The 25,179-nt window shown below is 41.7% G+C and overlaps 1 protein-coding gene across 3 annotated transcripts in view; it reads right to left on the reverse strand.

Annotated features, from left to right (window-relative positions):
• The window catches only part of LOC136426048 (uncharacterized), a 65,406-nt gene that overhangs the window by 25,621 nt on the left and 14,606 nt on the right, over positions 1-25,179 (reverse strand). For all 3 annotated transcript variants that reach the window (XM_066414984.1, XM_066414983.1, XM_066414985.1), the window contains 3 exons: positions 19,809-19,957; positions 13,740-13,901; positions 6,936-7,045 (listed from right to left, as the gene is read on the reverse strand). In XM_066414984.1, coding sequence (XP_066271081.1) covers positions 6,936-7,045; positions 13,740-13,901; positions 19,809-19,957 — 421 coding nt within the window. The remainder of the gene's footprint in view (positions 1-6,935; positions 7,046-13,739; positions 13,902-19,808; positions 19,958-25,179) is intronic.

Raw genomic sequence — 25,179 nt, forward strand, 5'->3', positions numbered from 1 at the left:
GCACATCACATTGGAAGCCGATGCTGTCTCGGAAGCGGTAAAATTCCATGACTTGACATAGGTAATTTATTATAATAATGAGGAGTTATTACCATTCGTAGGGTTGTCAACAATACACATGTAGAACTGACAGTTGATTCAAGTGGATTTTTATTTTCATCTAGTGTCAAACCCACGGCATTATGACAACTGCATCCAAATGCAGTATTCATCATTATACCACCAAAACAATAGTAAGCGTACGTTTGTTATCCAGGGCTTGAGGGGCGAACAAGGATAAATATTGCAGTCAGGTTCGATATGAGGCTCCGATCAAAATCGTTGTTCCCGAGAACATGGATTTCTCTACCAACTCCGTTTAACAACTACATAATGTTCGCTAAGTTCGCGCTATCTAAAGACAGGTCGCTCTGTTTAAGCCCACAAAGAACTGTTCGACTTTAAAGCCATGAGTTGCAAGTGAAAGGAGCTAATCAGGATTGGTTAGATCCATTTTCCCATCAAAAGTACAAAACTCACACAACAATAAAACCATTCTTATCAATTTTCATATCATACTAATCAATATTAAGGGAAGTTGAAACATAAATTTGAAGATCACATTAAAAAATCTGAAGGTTCTTTGAAACAATCTGAAGGTTCTTTGAAACAATCTGAAGGTTCTTTGAAACAATCTGAAGGTTCTTTGAAACCAATCTCAAAACAATCTGAAGATTCTTGCAAACAATCTGAAGGTTATCTCAAACAATCTGAAGATTTTCCATAAAATCTGAAGATTTTCGGGAAAAATCTGAAGGTTTTTCGATTTTCAACGGCGCGTGACGACCCCCCCTGGGGGTCATTATGATCCATAAAGTGGCAAGGAAGTTGTTCACAAAATATCATCTCTGTAAGTATAAGCTGTCAGAGGCTACAAGCATTAGTCCAAAGTGCAATAGAAAGTCCAAAATTAATCTGGAGGGTGTTAAATGTAAACTATTCTCCAAGCAGAGGTGTGGGTCCTGCTGGTTTAACGCGTTCAGTTTAGGCATTTTTGTTCAACACGGTTGGCGACAGAACGATATAGGGACAAAATAGAAAGCCTGACAAAAACACCTAAAAACACGTCAACAACCAGCCAGATTTATTCTATTCATATATATTGACTGTACTATTTCATCATTACTTTCAACTTACAACACTGCAATATCGAACCTTTGTGGCCCATATAATATCAACATACTCATACCTTTTCATGACCAGTTATAACATATATCAGCACACTCTACACATATACTAGTCCTGTACCATCAAATGATTTTTAACCATATCTAGACTGGACTCATTCGCCCCATCATAACTTCCAAATGGTATGGTGCATGATCAAATTTGCAGGGGGTGATAAGCACGTAAATATTAATCACTCTCCATGATAAGCCTTGATTATTTGGCGAAGATAATGTGTTCGTGGAACTCTAGTTATGATTTGTTACATCACCGTTTCCTATTAACATATTAATGCATTGAAAATAATTCATACTATTCCAATTCTTCGTTTTCACAGAACGTTCGAAAACCGCTACGTCACGCGCGGGCGCCATGTTGGATGATAACCTGGCAGAATATGGAACAATGGCACTATCAAAGTTACCTGCGGGTCCGAGTGTGCTGTTTTTGTCTCCTCACTGTGGATCATTAAATAGTCTAGCCAACGCTAGATATAGTTTAGCCAACGCTAGATACAAGGACAAAGTTTCAACAATAGGTTTTGATCCGTATGGCCACACCATCTTAATTCCTTGGATGACGTCCTAAAAAACTGTTAAAAAATCAGCTCCTCCGAGGCTCCACGGACATCCGGGAACTGCCGACCTATATTGCCGCAAAAGACCGGTGTTGTGTCGGCTTGTCGTCTACACGTAAAACTTGTTATGTACTACCACAAAATACGTCAGAGGGATGTTGCGTTTGCACTGCTCAAGGAGGTGTAACCTACATGCACTGTTGTACAAGAGACTCGTGGCGGCCAGCGAGTATCTCTCACACGTTAATTTTTCAACGATGAGAGACACGGGAGAGGAGTTGAGGCATTGGTATATAGGTCTCACAGCGAGTTTGTAAGTGTGAACCATGGAATGTTATGATATGGAGCTCAATATCATGTATGTTGAAACTGTCTTTGTGCGTATTCTTATCACAGTCATACATCATCCACAGTCCAAATACCATCTAAAAGTGTATTTCTTGTCAATTTATCAAACATCGATCACTTGGGCTAAGTCTGCTATAAGATGAACAAGGCAATCTACATGTACCTCCTACAAATAAAGGCTTGTTGTTTGCTTGACGCACTGTGTTCTCACCAGATTTGTAGTCCTGTGGTTTGTGATTTTTCTTTTTTTCGCCCGCGCGCATTAGTTCTGGGGTCTCCGGAGGACGTCATCCATAAAATTAAGATGGTGTGGCCTATGTTTGAAAAAAATTGGCATTTCAGTGGGTTTATATATACTCAGCTCACCACAAGACAAGGCTACCGTAACTGTGATCCCCTCAAATGTTTTATTAATTCCCAGGCCCATACATCTCATGATGATCGCAGGTAAGTCGCAAGTAAAATAAGCTATCGCCGAGCATCGATGTCCAAATTGTTTCCAGCGTTTTACAATTTTTCATTTGCAGCTCTTATGGATAGCCGCCTGGCCGCTTTTGTGCTTCTCAGTAACGGACGAAATGTGGATCTAGCTGTTGGATAGATTGTGAGGTCTTTACTGTAAACTTACCGTGAAAAAAGATTGAGAGAAACCATAGCAACATGCATATGGCCCTCACAAGCAAAGGCTCAAAATCAATCAAACGTACAGAATGGTTAGCGTAGCACACTAAACGAGTCAGACTGATTTTTTTTATTAATGGAAAATACAACTGATATGCCATAAAAGATATGCCATCAAAAATGGACAAACTGACCACAGAGACAGGCTAGGAGGTGAAAAATCTTCCATGTAGGCTCCACTTCGGGACCATGGCAAAATTGTCTACATGTTCGAAAGCCTTTTCAGCTTTATTTTCCGTCGCATGACGGTCGAGGACTAAGTTTAAGTGCGTACTTCTGTCTGAAATAATACGAATAATCACCATGACAATTGCAAGATTATAGAGAGGGCCAAAAAGACCAATACAATACAAAAGAAAAATTAATTTCGTTTCATCCTTGATCATACGATGTTTAAGTGGGCAGCCTCTGAAACCAGACAACCTAACTCCTAAAAGAACAGGCATAGAAACTGGTTTGTTACACAACATTTAAGGCCACATACCTCCTGATAAAACAAGAGTAAAGAATATTTTTCTATTTGTTAAACCGTGCTTTTTGTGTGTTCACTTCATAGTTAAAAGCTTAGACAATTTCGTTCAGCATTTATATGGTGTTCAAAATCGGCCCATTCACATAAAATGAAATCAGTGTAACGTTAGCATTGTAAAGAACACTTTGATATGATAAACTTTCTTACAAAACTATAACAAAGGTTAAATTGTGTTAAGTTGACAGGAGCTCGGCCAAGGCTCATAGAAGCTTCCCCCTACACAATTGTGAAGCTCGCTGGAGGCACGCCCGACTTTCAATTCTTTCTTCGGTTTTTCAGAGCATTGTGCAAAGCTAAAGCGACCATCGCCAGATTCTAGCGACCACTGTTGTCCGATTAAAGGTGAAAAACGTTCGTGGTACGTGGTGAAAAATGGCCATTAAGAGTTCGCAGACTCGATTTACGTGTTACAACTATGTTACAGGAGCATTACGTCCATGACAGACCATGTGACAAGACAACTTTCAGTACGCAAAAAAAGAGCATTATTAGTTTGATATTAGATAGAATTTTTAAAATTGTGAGTAAGTCGTATCCTGTACTCCTTAGGCCCACATTAAAAAAGTCAAACTTCCAGCCCGTTTCTGAATAAAACTGCTTCCTTCCACGGATGGGTCCACCGTCGCAACACACAGCCGTGCAGAGATCGAACAGCTTATCATCCAACATGGCCGACTTCACGTTCGAACGCGATTGTGACGTCACATGAAAATGAAGAATAGACAATTTATACAACTGTACATTACTTGTAGCACTCACAGATACCAGCACTTTTGCCTATTCTCCAAAATAATTTTATATCCTACCATACTACCATACAGTCAAACCTCTTCAACGCGACCACCCGGCCATAGCCACCGTTTTTCTCGGTCTCGAAAAGTTTTCCCATAGGCACAAGCATTAAGCTGCCTGTCCAACGCGACCGCCAAGAATTGGGACCGCACAGAGCACAATCCCTGCCCATGACGACCGCCTCATTTATATTAAAATATATGGTATAGCTTTGATTACTCCCTCTCACACTATAAAGTTGTAAATACAGGTTTGTGAATACATTTATGTACTTGTCTTGAAGTATCGATGTTGAACTCAATTTTCAAAGCGATTACGTCACTCATGACCGCGTCAAAAAGTCAGATTTCACAGAAATTACTATCTATTTCTTGTACTTTCAACAGAAATTTGTCGGTGTGTCTTACTAAATTACTTTGCGGCAGGCAAAACATCGGGCGGGACCATTTTCATCATTCAGTTGTCAGTTTTTTGCCCCTTTTATCCAGCGGTCAGCGCCCCAAAAAAAGGCTGGGGTCAGGCCGGTCAGCAGTTTTTTTCTAGGGATTTGTCTTAGGCCTAAACTTAGAGTTTATGTGTGTGTGTGTGTGTGTGTGTGTGTGTTTCGGTATCAGTTACACTCCGGCGTTTTTCCTTTGCAAGGACAAGTCCAGTTTCTGTGTGGCTTGTTCTATTATTATTATTATTATTATTGGGTAGGCCGAATACTGTCTCTTCGCAGCCAGGGGCTGAATTGCGAGGAGCGCACATTGGCGGAGCTAGATCGCAAGGGTCTGTAGCGACTGCCGTTCAGGCGCACAGGTGACCTCAATACGACTATTGCCCCATGTGCGGCCATAGGACTGTAGGTTTTGAACCACGCACACCGGGAAGGACCCCTACTCTTTTCGATAAGTGCGGTGGGTTCTTTAACGTGTTTGAGGTGTGGCTCTCCTCAAACACGGGACCTCCATTTAACGTCCTATCCGAGGGACGTCCCTAACTGAAGCTAGGTACTCATTTACACCTTAGTGAAGTGAGGAAATTCGTGTTAAGTGCCTTTCCTAAGGGCACAACGTCAACGGGACAAATCAGGGAACCCCGGATTCGAACTCAGTATCTCTGGATTCTGGGGCCAAACACAATGCCACTGCGCCACCGTGACGCCAACAGTAGTTTCTTGCATTAATCGCCGTCGTTACTTAAGATCTACTTTTCGTTAGGCCTGCCTCTTTTGAGTCTCTATGGAGAGTAGTTTTCAGCCTTCTCCATACCTGGCCTATACTTGTTGCCTCGACTTTTTGCCCGCGCGAGTGCGAGTTTTTTGTGTCTTTATGTAGTTTTGGTTGGCGAGAACTCAGCAAGTTTAGGAGTTGACTTAAGGTATCACCCACGTGCAAAACTTCTTAAGTTGGAAGTTGCTAGACTCTGGGCAGTTACTTTAGATCTTTTTACGTCTTATGCTTCCAGAATATGTCCCTGTATAGGTTCTGGAAATCCTTTCCAGATCCATCGGGATCAGTGATTCATACTTGATATCAGTGGAAGGAGCCGGTTTTCCTTCGCTCTTTCTTGTCACCTTAGTAGACTAAGTACATAATAAAAGCTGTTTCAAGGGACGTGTAATAAGTGCACCTAATAACACCGTTCTAGGACACAGCATCCTGGTAATGCCGCATCATAACTTGATGTGTTCCTACTTTTTTACCCTACAAATCTAGTGTGGTTATCAATTACGAGTATACCATTGTCAATATTTAATCAAATCAGTAACTGTGTAATTATTTTATCAAATCAGTTTTATTGAGCTGCGTCCCATGTTCTACTTTCAAACATGTCTAAGTAGACAGCAATTTCTTTTTCAATTGCTGTGTCTTTAAGGTTGCTTTATTCTACTCACATAGTCGTCAAATTAATCACTTGATTGCATGTGTATTCAGTCTTCTTTTTACAAGCAAGTTGGAATCCAGTTTGTTGTCCAGGTCCTTTACCAGTAGAAGTACAACGTCCCCAGCTGCCTACATCCGGGGTTCAGTTATCAGTAGGGGCAGCAGACAGAGGACACATGCCTCAACGTTGCAAGTTTTCAACCTTCCATGAAACGTTTTCACTTTGGTCAGTCAGTACTGCCTTCAGTTACAAAATCATGCTATTTCCACCATTGCACACTAACAGGGAAGACAACTCAAACCAAGAGCTCAGAGACCTCATATCTCCATGAACTATTCTCTTTTTGCAAATGACTTCCACATTAATCTATACTTGGTCATGAACACCTTTAACTAAACTTACACATGTCCCAATATTGACAGTCCTACATATTGTATCATTTACAAAGGTGCTGAATTACGGCGCTTTTGCATTTAGTTATTCAGATTCAGAATTTATTTGCATAATTGGTACCTGTTTATGTTTCACTTGCCATAAACTACATAATTATGTTACATGTCTTTGAGTCTAATAAATTAATGGAAAACACTACAATCATAAATTTTCAATATTAATTATGCAAATTAAGGCCTGATTAGTATAACTGCACTTCATTATGTACATCTCTGTCTAAGCTACATACATACTAAATATCACGGAAATCTGTCTTTCCTTTGTTCAGTTATTCTCCATAGAAGATTTTCACAATAACGCCCCTGCAGTTCCAGTTCTTGAATTATGGTGAATACAAAAATCCAGCGGCGCAAACAAACACACACACACACAGACACACCCAAAACAATATCTCCATGTTTCATGGAGATAACAATATCTCAATTTTTCATGGAGATAATGATACAGAATCAGATAGGGATACATAGAAGGTCTCACCATAAGAGTGGTCTCTCAGTCCTTTGATGATAATCTTCCTGTCCTGGTACCCTTCCACACTGACTGTCCCTTCAAATGTGCCAAACTGCTCATAATGTGTCTGGTGCATGCTGCAATACAAAACATGGAGAACTCATCAGATGTGAGTCTGTTTCCTCTGAAGGAAATGTGAAGAAAACATAACAAGACTGGCGACGTAAAAAGACATTGCCATGGTTTCCCCTGTTAGTTCTTTTGCATAGATTATATCAGTTGATCACCTTCTCTAACCAAATAACACAAGTTGTTCAAAGTATGAATACAAAGTCTTATCTTAGCAAAAAAGGGTATTGTACCAAGTTCCTTATAAATCATGTAAATGATGTACACGCTTTATAATGTCCACATTAACTTAACCACGATGCAACTGGGCAAATATAGTATTTTGTCATTAATTATGCAAATTAGATATTTATTTGCACAATTGATATCTATGTGTATTCATCTCTTTCTCAGTTACATGTCCAGGAATTCTTGAGTTATCATCTTGTGAACTGAAATTAAATATATTCCTGTGGACAAATATTCCTGTACAATTCCTAGAATTCTTGCAAACTGCACACAATACTATACCATTAGGCTTGCCCCTCAGGCATTACCAAAAAGTGTAACTTAGATACAGTTTACATAATTGTAAGTATAATTTTGCCTTTAAAAGACCCAGCGCCATAGAGTTGGTTATGTCAATGAAGACATCATAGTTAGGAGGACATCATAGGGATCACGACGTCATGGTTGGTTTCTCAGTTGTCTCCATCATTGACTCCGCCATGGCTGTGTGTTGATAAAGCTCCAAGTTGTAATTACACATCTGAGTCGATTACCTAAGCACTCTTGGCCACTTAGTGGCGTGGTGGCACCGCTGTAGGATCACTGAACCCACGAAGACCCATCCATCCACCGCAATCAACCAAGGGATTGCACCTCAAGCGTCCGGAGTAGCATCCCTACAACATGGCATAACGGGAAAACTACCTTCTTTGAAAGCTTCTGGTAAAATTCTGTTTACTTCTATCTACGTAGCTACAAGGATCCCAGCCCGAAAAGTGTGTGTGTTGTAGGATTTTTCCTTGACTTTAGCTAACATTATTAGGGAAACTACAAGCACGCGGTGTAAACTTATTAGCATTCTATCACTGTAGCGCGCGCTCAACAGCCCTACAGGAACTATGGGAAAGTAGCCGAAATTCACAACTTTACTAGCCGATATCGAGTCCAAGTGTCCACAACAATATTATCTACTTGTGCCCTGCAAATATATCGATGGATTTCACCGAGGAGGAGAACATCTCGCCGCAGAAGATGACTAAACGCTGGTTTCTATTGGGGACGCCTTACCGCGTGTTTACTTTTCCCGCGCTCGAACCAGGCGCGCCCGCCCTAGATTCAAAATGGCAGCGGTATTTGGAAAGGGGTCTATTCTGATGACAGTGCCCTTAAGTGATAATTATAAAATACTTTATCCTTTGCTTGTGCCAGCACTTTTAATTTGGCGGGTTGATATCTCTCCAAGCAGAGGTAAGATCCGGGGTATTTTAGACGTATTTTCGCGGTATTTTCTACTTTTCCATTTTTAGTTGGGTCTCCCTCCTCCAACCTCTGCCCGCAAATGCACCAGGGTGGGACAATCTTTTAGAAAACGTGTCGCTGCCCCTCCCTGTGAACCATTAAAACATTGTTTGGCTAGTCTTTCTACTGCCCGGGATTATCGTACATCCGGCACCGCCGTGGACGCCTTCACTGAGCCGCGCTCACCACCCGCTGATTCTGACACAACTTCCCGGGCTGCCTTTGGAGTTCGCGCCAAGTTTGCTGACAGCACAACGCAACTTTAAACTGACGCTTCCGACACACACATATATATGGCCTCCATCGGTCAGTATTGACCAATTGGTAAAATCCTAATTCACAACAGCCCTACAGCATCGACTATGGCCAAACAGCCCTATACGTGAATGGCAGTCTCTGCCACAAAAATCACATCAGTAAGCTGACTCAGTTCTGTTGCAAAGCTCTTTTCTGCGGATCCGCTTTTCTTCTGCGCTGTGCATCAGTCTGGCTTCTCCTGATTTGAGCTGTCTGGACAGTGTGCCTCTCCACCTGGAACGGTCACTTGCAAGGTCCTCCCAGTGCTCCGTATCAATATCTAGAGCCTTCAAGTCCCTCTTGCAAACATCTTTGAAATGCAGCTGTGGCCTCCCGTTACGTCTCTTTCCTGAGATCAGTTCTCCGTAAAGAAGGTCTTTGGGGATTTGGCCTTCCTCCATGTGACGGACATGGCCTAGCCAGCGAAGTCTGCGTTGCCTGAGCAGGGTGAATATGGTAGGGAGGCCGGCGCGGGACAGCACTTCGGTGTTGGTCACTTTGTCCTTCCATGATATGCCAAGGATACGGCGCATACACCTCATGTGAAAGGCATTTAGCCTATTCTCCTGCTTGGCATAGGTCGACCACGTTTCACTCCCATAGAGAAGTGTGCTGAGAACGCATGCGCTGTACACTGCCATCTTTGTCTTGACAGAGAGTTTGGGGTTCTCCCACACTTAAGTGGTGAGACGGGCGAGTGTAGTTGCTGACTTTCCAATCCTCTTGTCGATCTCCTTGTCCAAGGAAAGATTGCTGCTCATCGTGGATCCGAGGTATGTGAAGTGGTTCACAGCCTTCAGTTCATAGTCACGGATGGTGATGGCCGGGGGTGCTTCTACATCCTGGCCCAGCACTTCTGTCTTCTTAAGGCTGATGATCAGACCAAAGTCATTGCATGCCCTGGAGAAGCGGTCCATCAAGGACTGGATTCCCTGCTTTGTGTGAGCTGCAAGTCCGGCGTCATCAGCAAACAGTAGATCTCTGATCAGAGCTTCCCTTACCTTTGTTTTGGCCTTGAGGCGGTTGAGGTTGAAGAGTCTGCCGTCAGATCTTGTGCGGAGGTAAATTCCTTCCGTTGCTGTTCCAAAGGCTTGCTTCAGGAGCAGGGCGAAGAAGATCCCGAACAGCGTGGGGGCCAGAACGCAGCCTTGTTTTACACCTGTAGCTTTGGTGGACAGCCTATCTTGGGTAGGATCTTGAAGAGGCCGTCTCTGCTAACCATGTCGAACGCCTTGGTGAGGTCGATGAATGCTATGTAGAGGGGCATGTTCTGTTCCCTGCGCTTCTCTTGCAGCTGACGGTGGGAGAAGATCATGTCGATCTGTTGGTGCGAAATCCACACTGCGACTCAGGGTAGACACGTTCAGCAAGTTGTTGTAGACGGGCTAGTACAACTTTCGCATATACCTTGCCGACCACGCTGAGTAGTGAAATTCCCCGGTAGTTGTTGCAGTCGCTTCTCTTTCCTTTGTTTTTGTAGAGGGTGACAATCTTGGAATCTCTCATGTCCTGTGGGACTGCAGCTTCCTTCCAGCACTGACAGAGAAGTTTGTGTAGTGGGAGCAGTAAAACGGTCTTGCAGTGTTTGAGTAGGTCAGGCAGGATTTCGTCCCTGCCTGGTGCCTTTCCTGTGGACAAGCTGTCGATGGCTTTGTTGAGCTCTTCCAAGGTTGGCTCAGCATCTAGTTCATCCATGGTTGGCAGACATTCGATTGCGTCGAGGGCTGAGGGGGACACAGTGTTTTGCCTGGAGTAGAGGTCTGAGTAGTGCTCCACCCATCTCTCCATCTGTAGCTTCTTGTCTGTGATCTCTTCCCCAGTGATGGACTTAAGGGGAGCTGTCTTGCTCTGGGTTGGCCCATTGTGCCCTCTTAATGCCATCATACATACCTCTGATGTTTCCTGTTATGGCAGCTAATGAATGTCTTCACCGAGCTTGCTCCAGTACTCGTTGGCACACCGTCGGGCTGTGTGTTTGACTTTTTTCCTTGCGGCTCTGAGGACGTGGAGATTTCTCTCGCCGGGTGTCCTCTTGTACTCTGCAAGAGCAGCACGTTTGGCTTCTATCATGGGGGCCATCTCTGTTGACTTGGCATCAAACCAGTCGTGTGACTGTGTTGTCTTCTTTCAGAAGGTACATGTAGCTATGGCTGTACGATGCATCACGTCTCGCAGATCATTCCACTTCTTTGTCGCAGACAGTCCAGATGGCTTGCTGTTAGCTTCCTTCTCAAAAGCAGCAGTAAACTTTTCCACGAGTTGTGGTTGAGACATTCATCTGATATCGATGCGTGGCTTTCCCGGCTGCCTTGCGTGGTGGAATTTCTTCGGTTCCATCTTGAACTTGCAGCATACCAGGGAATGGTCTGTATCGCAGTCTGCACTCTGATATGCACGTGTGAGTAGCACGTTCTTGAGCGAGGTTCGTCTAGTCAGGATCAGGTCCAGCTGGTGCCAGTGCTTCGAGCGACACACACACACACACACACACAAATTGAAAAATAGAATAATATTATTATACAATTAGGTAAGAGAAATACGATATTCAAAGGTTGTTTGGCACTTATTGTATTTACGAAAATCCGCGAAAAAATTAATGCCCCAAAGGGGAAAATTATAACTTTACGTTAGTTGCACTCGGTCGCTACAAAATGGCGGCCATTTCAGATATTCCTTCGTCGCCTCGCTGTTTTTGATCGACAAAGGCCTCAAGAGCCCTCAACAATGGCGCGTGACAGAAATACTTGGAAGGATTTGATAGCAAAGAGACTTGCCCTGGCCGGTGGCAAGGCCTTCGAATGCATCTTTGCCGTCAGCAACTGCCGCAATAGCGGTAAGCTGGCCATCATGGAGACTCTGGGCAGCCAGACCGTAAACGTCCCGCGGCACGCAGGCAGAAACCCAGAGCTGCTCGGCTCAGACTTTTCACCTACTCTCACCTCTCAAATAAACGTACCGGTACTTTCTTATTTTAGACCGTACGTTTATTATTTTTGGGAAAAATGGAGGCATTTGTGACCGACAAGGGCGTCCGACAGGGCTGCAACCCTTTTTAATTTATTTATCAATGATCTAGTTAAAGAGTTAGATAACTTAGAATGCATGCCACCTACTTTATATAATCTATATGTCTCATGTTTATTGTATGCAGACGATGTTGTTATACTTTCAGAATCAGACAAAGGTCTGCAATCTGCTATCGATAGACTAAGTGCCTTTTGTAGCAAATGGAAGCTCCAAGTAAATTTGACGAAAACAAAAAAAGTTGTTGTATTTAACAAGGCAGGACGTTCTTTTCCAAAGCAAAAGTTCTACTTTGAAAATTACAAAATAGACAATGTTCTCTCCTATTGCTATTTAGGCCTAACTCTCACATCATCAGGTAGCTTCACCCTGACCAAAAAGCAGCTGTCACTTAAGGCACGTAAAACCACCTATAGCTTAAAATCTATCATTTGTTCATCAGTCTCACCACGGAGCCTCCTAAAGATATTTGATACATGTATAAAACCGATCCTTCTGTACGGATGCCAAATCTGGGGGACAGAACAACTACGTTATGCGTCACCTATTGAAAACGTACACAAAAATGTTCTTGGTGATTTTAGAAATAGTATCAACATGGCATGTAGAGCAGAACTAGGTAGATTTCCATTAGATATAGATATATGTATATATATAGTTAAATTCTGGCTACGTCTGGTCCAAATTGATAGAACTACACACCCCCTCCAAGCGGACGCACTCCACCTACAGCAAAGTCTTCCGACGAATACCCGCAGACGAACATTGTTACAACGTGTTAAAGATGTATTAGATTACAGTGGATATTCCTATTTGTGGCACTCCAAGAATACACATTGTAAACCTGAACATGTCGGAAAAGTGCTGAGGAGGAGACTAACAGATATATATATTCAATCATTTTTTCATACCTTGGTAACCGACAGCGGTACGTTAAGATTTTATGCAAAATGTAAAACCATGTACAACATAGAGGGATATCTTAATCTTGCAGATTTTGACCTACGCTCAGCCATTAGTAAAATTAGAGTCAGTGCCCATCCTCTTGAAATAGAAAGAGGTCGGTATAGAAAATTACCTATATACGAAAGACTTTGTAAGAATTGCAGTACAAATGCCGTGGAAGACGAAATTCACTTTATTTCAAACTGTTCATTTCATGATATTGCACGAAATGAGTTGTCTATTCAGACCACTAAAATCTATCCGAATTTCTCTAAGCTTACAAAGAAAAGACCATTCTTCTTTTAACTACCAAAAACCCACAAATTATAGAAAAGGTGGGACATTACGTCTTCCATTGCTTACAAAAGAGAAGTCAAACCCTTCACTAGTCACTAGTTATAGACGATTATGTTTGTATAGTCTAGTCTAGTGTAGCCTCTTTTATACCTTATTTTTTACATGTATTTTACACCTGTTACATGTATTTTATGTATGTTGTGTGCAATTAGCCCTCGGGCAGGGATTTGCAATAAACTTATTGTAAGTTATATCCATCCAGCCCCAATGCTGGACCCCATGGGAGAATGATTGATAGCAGCATCTGCTGAGTTTTGTCTTAGTTTGTGGGGATATGAATGGGGTATCTGAGAAGCCTGACCTGGTAGACAGGCCTGGTGACCTGGCCTGGTAGACAGGCCAGCTTTTCCCGCGAACCCTCGCCACACATTTTTATATGTGACCTGACACACAGACACAGTAACTGTTGCATTTTTTTCCATGGCCATAATTTTAACAATGGCGTGGCACAGTACAATTTTTGGCAACTTTGATCCACTGCTTGAATCACATGAGCCAAATTTTGTTCAGGTCGTGGAGTCATTTTCTGAAGACTCAGTTGCATGCTGTTAAGGTAATGATAGTGTGACTTACTCCTGCAGATTGTGGAAGAATTCCTGACTCCAAGGTTCCCTCGCCATGGCATCAGCAACAGCCCAGGGCTCCATGTCTGTGTCAAAGTCATAGTAGGGAGTACATGCTGTCCACGTCAAGACAAAGTCAGTCTGCAGCAGCTGGTTTTCCTGGTCAACAGCTCTAGTAAAGAAAATAAGGGAACAACTTTGAAACCTCGAAGTACCATGATCATGTCTCATTTCATGCAGCTTTGCTGATTTGTTAATCTATAGCCCTAAATGGTTATCATTTGTCAGACATATTAAACATTTAGCAATATGCACAGCCCAGCAGGCAGTTTTTTGGGAGGGGTCTTTTTCAGATTTTGGGGGGGGTGGGTGCTCTAGGGCGTACAAGGGTATGCAGAGTTGCGCCCCTCAGAAATCAAGCTGAAACCCTTCTGTATTTTTTTTACAAATAGAGATGTCATTCAAGCAAAGTTTTCCCTTCAGAATGCAGGAAACAGCGTTTCAGAGAGTGAAGATTTCGACATTTTCTGGGGGAGCACGACCCCAAAACAACTAGTATTGTCGCGCCTTTGCTGCTCATCATCGTGATCATGAACATTTTGCCCCACCAATACCAAATTTCCTGCCACCGCCTATGAAGAATTCGGAGCAAGTGTGCAAGAATGCATGGCGTACCAGATCTCTTGCCACAAGATCACAGCGACAAGTGGCAACCAACAGTCGTCTTCAGGGGTATCTCTTGTTTTGAATACGCAACAGCCCGTTTTTAACGTTGTTGTGAATTCACCATTAAGAGTTGTCGGCCAGACTGAATTTACCATTAAGCGTTGCCAGGACCCCCTGATGCAGACCCTCATGTTTACTCTGACCAATATCTCAGTTCAGCATTATTATTTTTTCAAAACTATGAAACACAGTACCACATCAATTATGAACCCAAAAAAAGGCACGGGCCATACTGACAAAAGCAGAGTAAGAATTACTAGTGAACATTTTTGTTACATTTTCGCCCAAGCGAAAATCTTATTGAGACCCGTTTTTAACTGGGGTATAACAAAATCAAAGAAGGAAGACTAGACAAGACAAGACACACAAGTACTTATTTAACTATTTTGATTTTTCCCCCAATTTTTCAATGTTACTTACACTCAGACAAAGGAAGGACAATAGAAAAAGGATGTGTCACTGTCAAGCTACCCACGACAGGTTACGTCCACGAGCTCCCACCAACCCACTCCTGCCAACTTGACACATCAAAATGAAATAAGGACATAAAAGACAGACAGTTTAAAACAATAGACTAACACTTATTACATGCAATCCATGCATGGATGAATGGTTGGATCTTGGAAGATTGATCCATGTTTATACTTTTGTATACTTGACATTGTGGTGTCAAACTTTCAGATCGACTAGAATGATACGTTATTGTTATAGAATAAAGTTGCCAAAAATGGAAACTTGCTTTGTGTTAAACAATGACTTTATTTTATTGTATGCCCAAAATAATGTGAAACAAGTGCTTTCATAAAAAGCTGGCGTTTTGTCTAAGTTTATGAATGTGAAATGTATTTTCCTCTTCTCCTGTTATTGATCTCTACTTCATGAAGTAAAATCTGCCAAATAAAGTAACTCAAGGGCTGTTGAGTCCATGAGAGAAATTGTTATTTTGAGAAAGGAGTACTGTTTTAAAGTTAATAGAGTAAGGCAGATTGGGGAAAGTAATTTTGAAGTTACGGCACTTAACTAATGTGCTTTTGAAAATCCTGGTCTTGGCTCACAACTTGTACCTTATTCGAAAATGTACAATAAGTTCATTATAAAAGCTATCAATGTAACACACAATAAAACATGCAATTTGAAAAAGCACCATTGAATCATCAGCACTATGGTAATTCAGTGAAATAGAAGTTCATATCAGCTATGACTGTGGCGAGATTCTATCTAAAATGACAACCAAATGTCAAACAAGTATTCAAACCAATTAGCAGCTACCTCATCTCTATTATACTGGTTTCCACATTTACAACATTCCCATATTCTTGTGTCGAGCGGCGTCACGTCCGTGTTGTCTGTGAAAACTTGTGAATGAAGTCGACACTGAACAATGGAGCATTTGCTACTGTAACAAAGGATCGCTGTTTTTGATCCCCTGTTAACATCGGAAATAGTATAGTTAAGTGGCGAGTGTTTTGTGAGAATCATCTTACCGCGGATAGGAGCCGCTGCACGGTATTTTCCATTACAATGAACAGAAAGATTCGAATGCCGGGTTTGGAATCTATGAAGTCCTGTTCATAAGACAAAGGCCTTGCATATATCAAATTGATATTAAAAAAAAAATAGAAAAAAAAAATTCCACACGCGGTCTCGATCCAGGGTCTTTCGGATCAGAAGTCCTACAACGCTACCGGTTGAGCTAATTTGTAGCATGTGTCTATATTGATTGTACCTTATGCTCTTAACCTCACTACATGGTATTATTTACGTCAATTTTTGGTCGTTTTCTTGACAACATCATTTTTTTCTTCTGCAATCTTGTGGCATAGATGTAACATGACCTTTTTCAGGATATTGAAGTCCAAAACCACAATGCAGTGATATATCCGATCAGTTGTAGCATTCACATTGTGGTCGCATGTGTATCATGCAAACAAGACGCTGCCTGGCTTTTCTTGCTCCCTTGCCATATAAGGCAAAGGCTGAACATCAAATGATCCAAGTGCATAAATAATGTTAATGTTGTTTTGCCAAGGAGGTTAGTGGTGCTATTGTGTTAAAAGATCGTAAGGTGTCGCTTTTGATAGGGAATATAGAACGTCACAGAAATAACATGCGATCCATGGATCTTGGAAGGATCTTGGAAGGTGGTACATTGCATCCATGTTTGTATACATGACCATATTACATCAGATATACCACAAAATTGAACAAGAAGAAACTGGTTTTGTCAAGAAAATGAAAAGTGTCTTTCAAAAAAGCTGGTGATTTGTCTACGTTTATGAATGTGAAATGTCTTTTCCCTTTTCTTTAAGAAAAATCTACCAGAGAAAGTCACTGAAGAGCTGTTGAGTCTATAAGAAAAATTTTGGTAAAGGAGTACTGAGAAAGGCAGATTGGGGAAAGCAATATTGAAGTTACACAAAAAACATCAAGAGCCTCTGTTTACATCGGGAATAGTAGTTAAGTGGCGAGTGTTTTGCGACAACCATCTTACCGCACATAGGAGCCGCTGCACGGTATTTTGCATTACAATGTACACAAAAATTTGAATGCCGGGTTTGGAATCTATGAAGTCCTGTCCATAAGACAAATGCCTTGTATATATTAAATGGATATTTAAAAGTAACAAAAATAAAAATAAAATATTTATTCATTTATTTATCAATAAAACAAAATAAAAATATGATATTTAAAAATATGATATTGATAAATAGATATAATATTTATAAATTGTTTTTAATATCTAATATTTAAAAAGAAAAAAATCCACGCGTGGACTCGATCCCGGATCTTTTGGATCCGAAGTTCTACGACATTACTGGTTGAACTAAGTTGTAGCGTGAAAAAAACCATTGTACATTATGCTTTAAAGCCATCGGAATCTTATCTGGGGCAAGTCGTAAAGGAAGTGTTCCAACTGTGACATGTCCAGCAGCTTGAATGGTGGATACATGTAGACCCCCATAACCACATCAATTCATAAAAGAATTAGAGCGTCTGCCAGCTCAGAACAATGGCCAAGGACAGATTACCATAATACATAAAATTTCTGTACTGGTTTTCATAGGAACATTATCAAACCATGCAGAATTGCTCAGATAACTGTAAGAAAGTTACATAATCCAAGGAGGTTTCAATCAGATAAGATCCCTTGGATAATGAAGGAATACTATCTACAACTTTCAGGTTTTGGAAAATCAGCCTTGTTCAAATTTTTAAATCAACCCTGTCAAATATAGTGTCAGAATATTAAACTGTATCTACATTTCCAACTTGAAAATGTCTTTCCCACATAAGCTTTGGTAGTTGTGTGTCTAGAAATATGACTTGTGATTTTGGTGTCTACTTGTAGTCTAAGAAACCAGTATAGACTGTGGCTCTGTAGAACTCTACACATATAAACTGCCAGCCAATGTCTCAAATTAAATCACAAGCCATTGTTGCCATTACTTTATTTCTGGGCTAAGTGTCCTTCTTGATGTGTAGCCATACTTTAATTTCTGATATCTGTTGTTATTTCAAACACAAGTTGAAGTTAGAGTAACTTGTACTTGGTAAAGTCCGAAACCACAATGCAATGATATTTCCGAACAGTTGTAGTACAAATGTAGTAACATGCGGTCGCCTATGTGTCATGCAAATCAAGCCTGCCTGGCTTTTCTTGCTCCCTTGCCATATAACGCAAAGGCTATACAACAATTTTGGAAGGTCTTGCCATATAAGGTCTTCTGGTGTGTGACAGAGTGTTGAACCAAGTACCATTGATGCATCCATGCATTGATTGAAGGTAAGAGCCAAATACATCGCGTTTTGTCGCGAAGGCACCACAAAACGCAAAAATTGTACCATGCAGAGAGGTTTAAACATTATATATGTAAAAATTCCTGGCAGAATGGTTAGTCCGATCAGTTAGGTCGTAGAACTTCAGCTCAGTGTCACATGTGGGCTGGAAGGCCCTCGGTTTGAATCCGTGAGGGAAAGCTTTTTTCTTTTTTGCTTTTTCTTTTTTTCTCTTTAAACATCCGTTTAATATATACAACGCCTTTGTATTATGATCGTAGATTCCAAACCAGGCCTGGAATTTTTTTATTGTTCATTATAACAGAAAACACTGTTCAACGGATGCTTCTATGTATGGTTGATTGGTTGGTTGGTACAACCATGATTTGGACCTGTGCCGTGTCATTTATACCTCATATGTGTCATTTCTGCCTTCATTTTCCAATGGTATACAAAATATACGATACATTATAATAAGAATTAAGGGCTAGGGTGACGAATTAAGGGAAAGGGCGACAAATTAGGGTCTGTGGTGATGGATTAAGGGATATGCTGACGGATCAAGGGCAAGGGTGACTGATTAGGAGCTATGTTGACAGATTAACGGTTATGTTGACGGATAAAGGGCTAGGGTGACGGATCAAGGGTTATGATGACGAATTAAGGGAATGGGCGACAAATTAGGGTCTGTGGTAATGGATTAAGGGATTTTCTGACGGATCAAGGGCAAGAGTGACGGATTAAGAGCTCTGTTGACAGATTAAGGGTTATGTTGACGGATTAAGGGCTAGGGTGACGAAGTAAGGGTTATGGCAACGAACTCAGGGTAAGGATGACGCATTAAGTGAAAGGGTGACAAATTAGGTTCTCTGGTGATGGATTAAGATTTGTGCTGTCGGATTAAAGTTTATGACCACGGATTTAGGACAAATGTGACGGATTAAGGGCTATTGGGAGGGAATAAGGGCTATGGTGACTGATTAAGGGTTATGGTGACGAATTAAGGGTAAGGATGACGCATTAAGTGAAAGGGTGACGAATTAGGGCCTCTGGCAATGGATTAAGAGTTATGCTGTCGGATTAAAGTTTATGACCACGGATTTATGGCAAAAGTGACGGATTAAGGGCTATGGGGACGGATTGAGGGCTAGGGTGACAGATAAGGGCAATGCTGAGGGACTAAAGGCTTTCGTGACGGATTAAGGGCAAGGGTGACGGATTAAGGGTTATCCTGTGGGATTAAAGCTTATGTTAACGGATTAAGGGCTAGGGTGACGGATTAAGAATATACATCACATCTCGATAAAATAACTACCTGTAAATAATCATGTCCATTGAGGCGAAAATGGCAGCTTTTTGCAGAAGCACTAGTTTTGATTAATATTTCAAAGCTGTTGGACATACCGTTACCTAATAATACGCTACTCTATTTTGATACTTAGAATTCTCCCTGTAATCAAAATTTTACTCTTTTCAAACATTTTGATAGCAATACTACTGGTAAGATGACATTAGATTAGTGAAGGTTCTCTGAGGAAGCCTGCCTTCCCTCAGAAACAAGCACAATGAACTTCACCTCATTTTCCCACTAAAGGAGAGTCTCCAGACCTTCATGGGTTCCACTAGCTCCAGACGAACACCACCTGCTGCAAACTCCCAATCTGACACCCGCTTCATGGATGTGTCAGGCATAGACGGATGTTCCAGGAGACCGATATTGGGGAGCTGGCAGGAATCACACAGGAATATAGCATGGGAATTGAGTTGGAAAGTTTACATTGAATAGAAGAATATATTGCTGATATATATCATCAAGAATGTCAAATTTAACAGAACAATTTACCATGCAGGATTTTTATTACTGAAATGTTCTATAGAGGCTTTTCAATGATATCACAATCATGACAATATACTTTCTCCTGGTAACCTTGTAACATGACTCATGAATTATGTGACCTTCCCTTAAGTACAGAAGAGTCTGAGTGATTGTGACCAAGCTAAGTACAGAAGAGTCTGAGTGATTGTGACCTAGCTAAGTACAGAACAGTCTGAGTGCTTGTGACCTATTTTTAAATAGGTACTTAAAGGCTATAGGTTTTGTACTCAAAAGTACAGAAGAGTCTGAGTGATTGTGACCACGTTAAGTACAGAAGAGTCTGAGTGATTGTGACCTATTTAAGTACAGAACAGTCTGAGTGATTGTGACCTAGTTAAGTACAGAAGAGTCTGAGTGATTGTGACCTAGCTAAGTACAGAACAGTCTGAGTGATTGTGACCTTTTTAAGTACAGAAGAGTCGGAGTGATTGTGACCGAGCTAAGTACAGAACAGTCTGAGTGACTGTGACCTAGCTAAGTACAGAACAGTCTGAGTGATTGTGACCTAGCTAAGTACAGAAGATTCTGCATGATTGTGACCTAGCTAAGTACAGAACAGTCTGAGTGATTGTGACCTAGCTAAGTACAGAACAGTCTGAGTGATTGTGACCTAGCTAAGTACAGAACAGTCTGAGTGATTGTGACCTAGCTAAGTACAGAACAGTCTGAGTGATTGTGACCTAGTTAAGTACAGAACAGTCTGAGTGTTTGTGACCTAGCTAAGTACAGAACAGTCAGTGAGTGATTGTGACCTATTTAAGTACAGAAGAGTCTGAGTGATTGTGACCTAGCTAAGTACAGAACAGTCTGAGTGATTGTGACCTTTTTAAGTACAGAAGAGTCTGAGTGGTTGTGACCTAGCTAAGTACAGAAGAGTCTGAGTGATTGTGACCTAACTAAGTACAGAACAGTCTGAGTGATTGTGACCTGGCTAAGTACAGAAGATTCTGCATGATTGTGACCTAGCTAAGTACAGAAGAGTCTGAGTGATTGTGACCTAGCTAAGTACAGAAGAGTCTGAGTGATTGTGACCTGGCTAAGTACAGAACAGTCTGAGTGATTGTGACCTAGCTAAGTACAGAACAGTCTGAGTGATTGTGACCTAGCTAAGTACAAAACAGTCTGAGTGATTGTGACCTGGTTAAGTACAGAACAGTCTGAGTGATTGTGACCTACAGCTGCATGCAAAATTATTCACCCCTTTTCAGATTTTGGATTTTGGCAAAATGAGGAACAATACAACTCCAGAATATCACTAAATCATATAAGTCATAAACAGATAGTTTATTGCAATCTAATACCAGTACAAAAGTCATGATTTATTTCATAGTTCATTCAAAATTGCAACTTTCACACAAAAAGTAGGTTGCAGAGTTTTTCACCCCCTAAGAAGTTCTGTCTTTAGTACCTCGAGGAGCACCCCTAACTTGGGCCTAACCTGCAATGACCTGGTGCAAACGGGAACGATAGCCTGTCAAAGGCTTCTGGCAGCTCTCTTTATGAACTCTGTCCCATTTCTTGCCGGCAGTGGTCTCCAGCTCAGCAATGTTCTGAGTTCCACGTGCCACAACAGCTTTCTTCAGATCCCACCAGAAATTCTCAATTGGGTTTACGTCTGGAGGCTGTAATGGTCACTCAAGAACTTTCCAGCCCTTTTCTCTAACCTAGCTTGAAGCCTTTGTGGATTTTGATGTGTGTTTGGGGTCATTGTCTTGCTGGAAAGTCCAATGATCGTGCCCCAGCTTCAACTTCTTAATAACAGACTGGGTAACATTCTTGGCCAGAATAGACTAGTATTAGCTTGAATCCATGATGCCTTCAACATGATGATATCCCCAGTGTCATTAGAAGCAAAACACCCACACAGCACCACAGACTCACCACCATGCTTCACGATAAGCTTCTCCACGTACGCGTTCATTCTTCTTGTGATAAACATATCTCTGACCCAGGGGACCGAAAAGGTTAAGTTTTGTTTCATCAGTCTATATAACAGTGTCTAAATACTCTTTTGGCATTAACAGGTTGGTTTGGGCATACTGGAGGTATCTGTGCTATCCAGAAGTGTCGCCGAGCAAAAGTGTCTTCAGATGGCGACACTTTTGGATATCCAAAATGCGCTCCTTCCGGTGCAGCCATGTGCGCTGGTTGGTGCAGTCAATCATGGTGGTTCACGCCGAGGTTTCCATATTTGGTTCGCATTCCTGCATATCCATGATCCGTTTTCGTGTTAACGACCGCCAGCTGTGATTGTTTATGCCCGAGTTTCCATATTTGGTTCGACTTGGCGAGACATGTTGTAACATGTTGCTTCTCCGCTGAATCACAGCGAACGATGTCCACAGTTTTTCTTGCAACCGTTGATCCTAAAATTCTACACATAATGTGGGAGATAGACTGACCCGTGGACTCCCTAATAACAGTTTGGTTTTGCTCAATTTAAAGTATTGACGATAAACCTAACCCAGAAGTGACACAGAGTGTATCCTGGATAGACACCCTTGCTTTTCCCAGACGCACTCCGCTGGAGCACATCCGGGATATCCCAAAACTGCACCCTTGGCTGCTCCGAGGCAGCTTTGGGATAACCAAGGGTGTCTATCCAGGATGTGCTCTTTTGGCCTGCGAGTCTTGGATAGAGACATCACATATCCAGAACTGACGTTGCACATCGTGAGTTCCATTTGTTAAATCATGGCCCAATAAACATTCTGGGGTAGTTACATATCTGACATGTGACATAACGGAGTGTCGCTATCTTTGGTTAAATTTGTTAGAAAGAACCAGCAGTTGAATTGATTTTACACAAACCCTGCGTGGATAAAACAAAGATGGCGGCCTTCTGGCTACCATAATCACATGCAAGATAGTCTCCGCCTTTTAAATCACGAAGCTCCACCTCCAAGAGCACGATCTGGATAGACACCCTTTGTTATCCCAGACGCGCTCCTCTGGAGCACATCTGGGATATCCCAAACCTGCACTCTTGACGTGTTTTGGATATCCCAAAACTGCTCACGTGTTTTGGATATCCCAAAACTGCTCCAGAGCGGATTTGGATAGAGAGCGCTTTTTGGATACAACAGCTTCATTTCTTGTGGCATGGCTTCAGTAATGGTGTGGGTCTTGGGGTCCCGGCATTGAGCCCTTCAGCATGAAGTGTGTGGCATACTGTGTCCACTGAAACATCAGTTCCTCCTTAAGTCAAATTGTTTTTCAGGTCCTTTGCAGTAAGACAAGGGTCCTTGTCCACCTGTCTTCTCAGGAATCTTACTGTGGCTGCTGAAATTCGGACCTAGAATGTACCCGAGTCTGTTATCAAGAGGTTGAAGATGGGGAGTCTTTGGACTTTCCAGCAAGACAATGACCCCAAACACACATCAAAATCCATAAATGCTTCAAACTAGGTTTACCGAAAAGGGCTGGAAGGTTCCTGAGAGCCATTACAGCCTCAAGACGTAAACCCAATTGAGAATTTGTGGTGGGATCTGAAGAAAGCTGTTGTGGCACGTGGAACTCAGAACATTGCTGAGCTGGAGACCACTGCTGGCAAAAAATGGGCCTGAATTCTTAAAGAGAGCTGCCAGAAGCCTTTGACAGGCTATCGTTCCCGTTTGCACCAGGTCATTGCAGGTTAGGCCCAAGTTAGGGGTGCTGCTCGAGGTACTAAAGACTTGGGGGGTGAATAATTCTGCAACCTACTTTTTGTGTGAAAGTTGCAATTTTGGATGAACTATGAAATAAATCTTGACTTTTGCCCTGATATTAGATTGCAATAAACTATCTGTTTACGACTTACATGATTTAGTGATATTCTGGAGTTGTATTGTTCCTCATTTTGCCAAAATGTCCAAAATGCAAAGGGGGGTGAATAATTTTGCATGCAGCTGTAGCTAAGTACAGAAGAGTCTGAGTAATTGTGACCAAGCTAAGTACAGAACAGTCTGAGTGATTGTGACCTGGTTAAGTACAGAACAGTCTGAGTGATTGTGACCTAGCTAAGTATAAAGAGTCTGAGTGATTGTGACCTAGCTAAGTACAGAAGAGTCTGAGTGATTGTGACCTAGCTAAGTACAGAACAGTCTGAGTGATTGTGACCTAGCTAAGTACAGAACAGCCTGAGTAATTGTGACCTAGCTAAGCACAGAAGAGTCTGAGTGATTGTGACCTAGCTAAGTACAGAACAGTCTGAGTGATTGTGACCTAGCTAAGTACAGAAGAGTCTGAGTGATTGTGACCTGGCTAAGTACAAAACAGTCTGAGTGATTGTGACCTGGTTAAGTACAGAACAGTCTGAGTGATTGTGACCTAGCTAAGTATAGAAGAGTCTGAGTGATTGTGACCTAGCTAAGTATAGAAGAGTCTGAGTGATTGTGACCTGGCTAAGTACAGAAGAGTCTGAGTGATTGTGACCTAGCTAAGTACAGAAGAGTCTGAGTGATTGTGACCTAGCTAAGTACAGAACAGTCTGAGTGATTGTGACCTAGTTAAGTACAGAACAGCCTGAGTAATTGTGACCTAGCTAAGTACAGAAGAGTCTGAGTGATTGTGACCTAGCTAAGTACAGAACAGTCTGAGTGATTGTGACCTAGCTAAGTACAGAAGAGTCTGAGTGATTGTGACCTGGCTAAGTACAGAACAGTCTGAGTGATTGTGACCTTCCTAAGTATAGAAGAGTCTGAGTGATTGTGACCTAGCTAAGTATAGAAGAGTCTGAGTGACTGTGACCTGACTAAGTACAGAAGAGTCTGAGTGATTGTGACCTTCCTAAGTATAGAAGAGTCTGAGTGATTGTGACCTAGCTAAGTACAGAAGAGTCTGAGTGATTGTGACCTGGCTAAGTACAGAACAGTCTTGTGACCTAGCTAAGTACAAAACAGTCTGAGTGATTGTGACCTAGCTAAGTATAGAAGAGTCTGAGTGATTGTGACCTAGCTAAGTACAAAACAGTCTGAGTGATTGTGACCTAGCTAAGTACAGAAGAGTCTGAGTTATTGTGACCTGGCTAAGTACAGAACAGTCTGAGTGATTGTGACCTAGCTAAGTATAGAAGAGTCTGAGTGATTGTGAC

Source organism: Branchiostoma lanceolatum, chromosome 19 (assembly GCF_035083965.1).
Source record: "Branchiostoma lanceolatum isolate klBraLanc5 chromosome 19, klBraLanc5.hap2, whole genome shotgun sequence".
Lineage (NCBI taxonomy): Eukaryota > Metazoa > Chordata > Leptocardii > Amphioxiformes > Branchiostomatidae > Branchiostoma > Branchiostoma lanceolatum.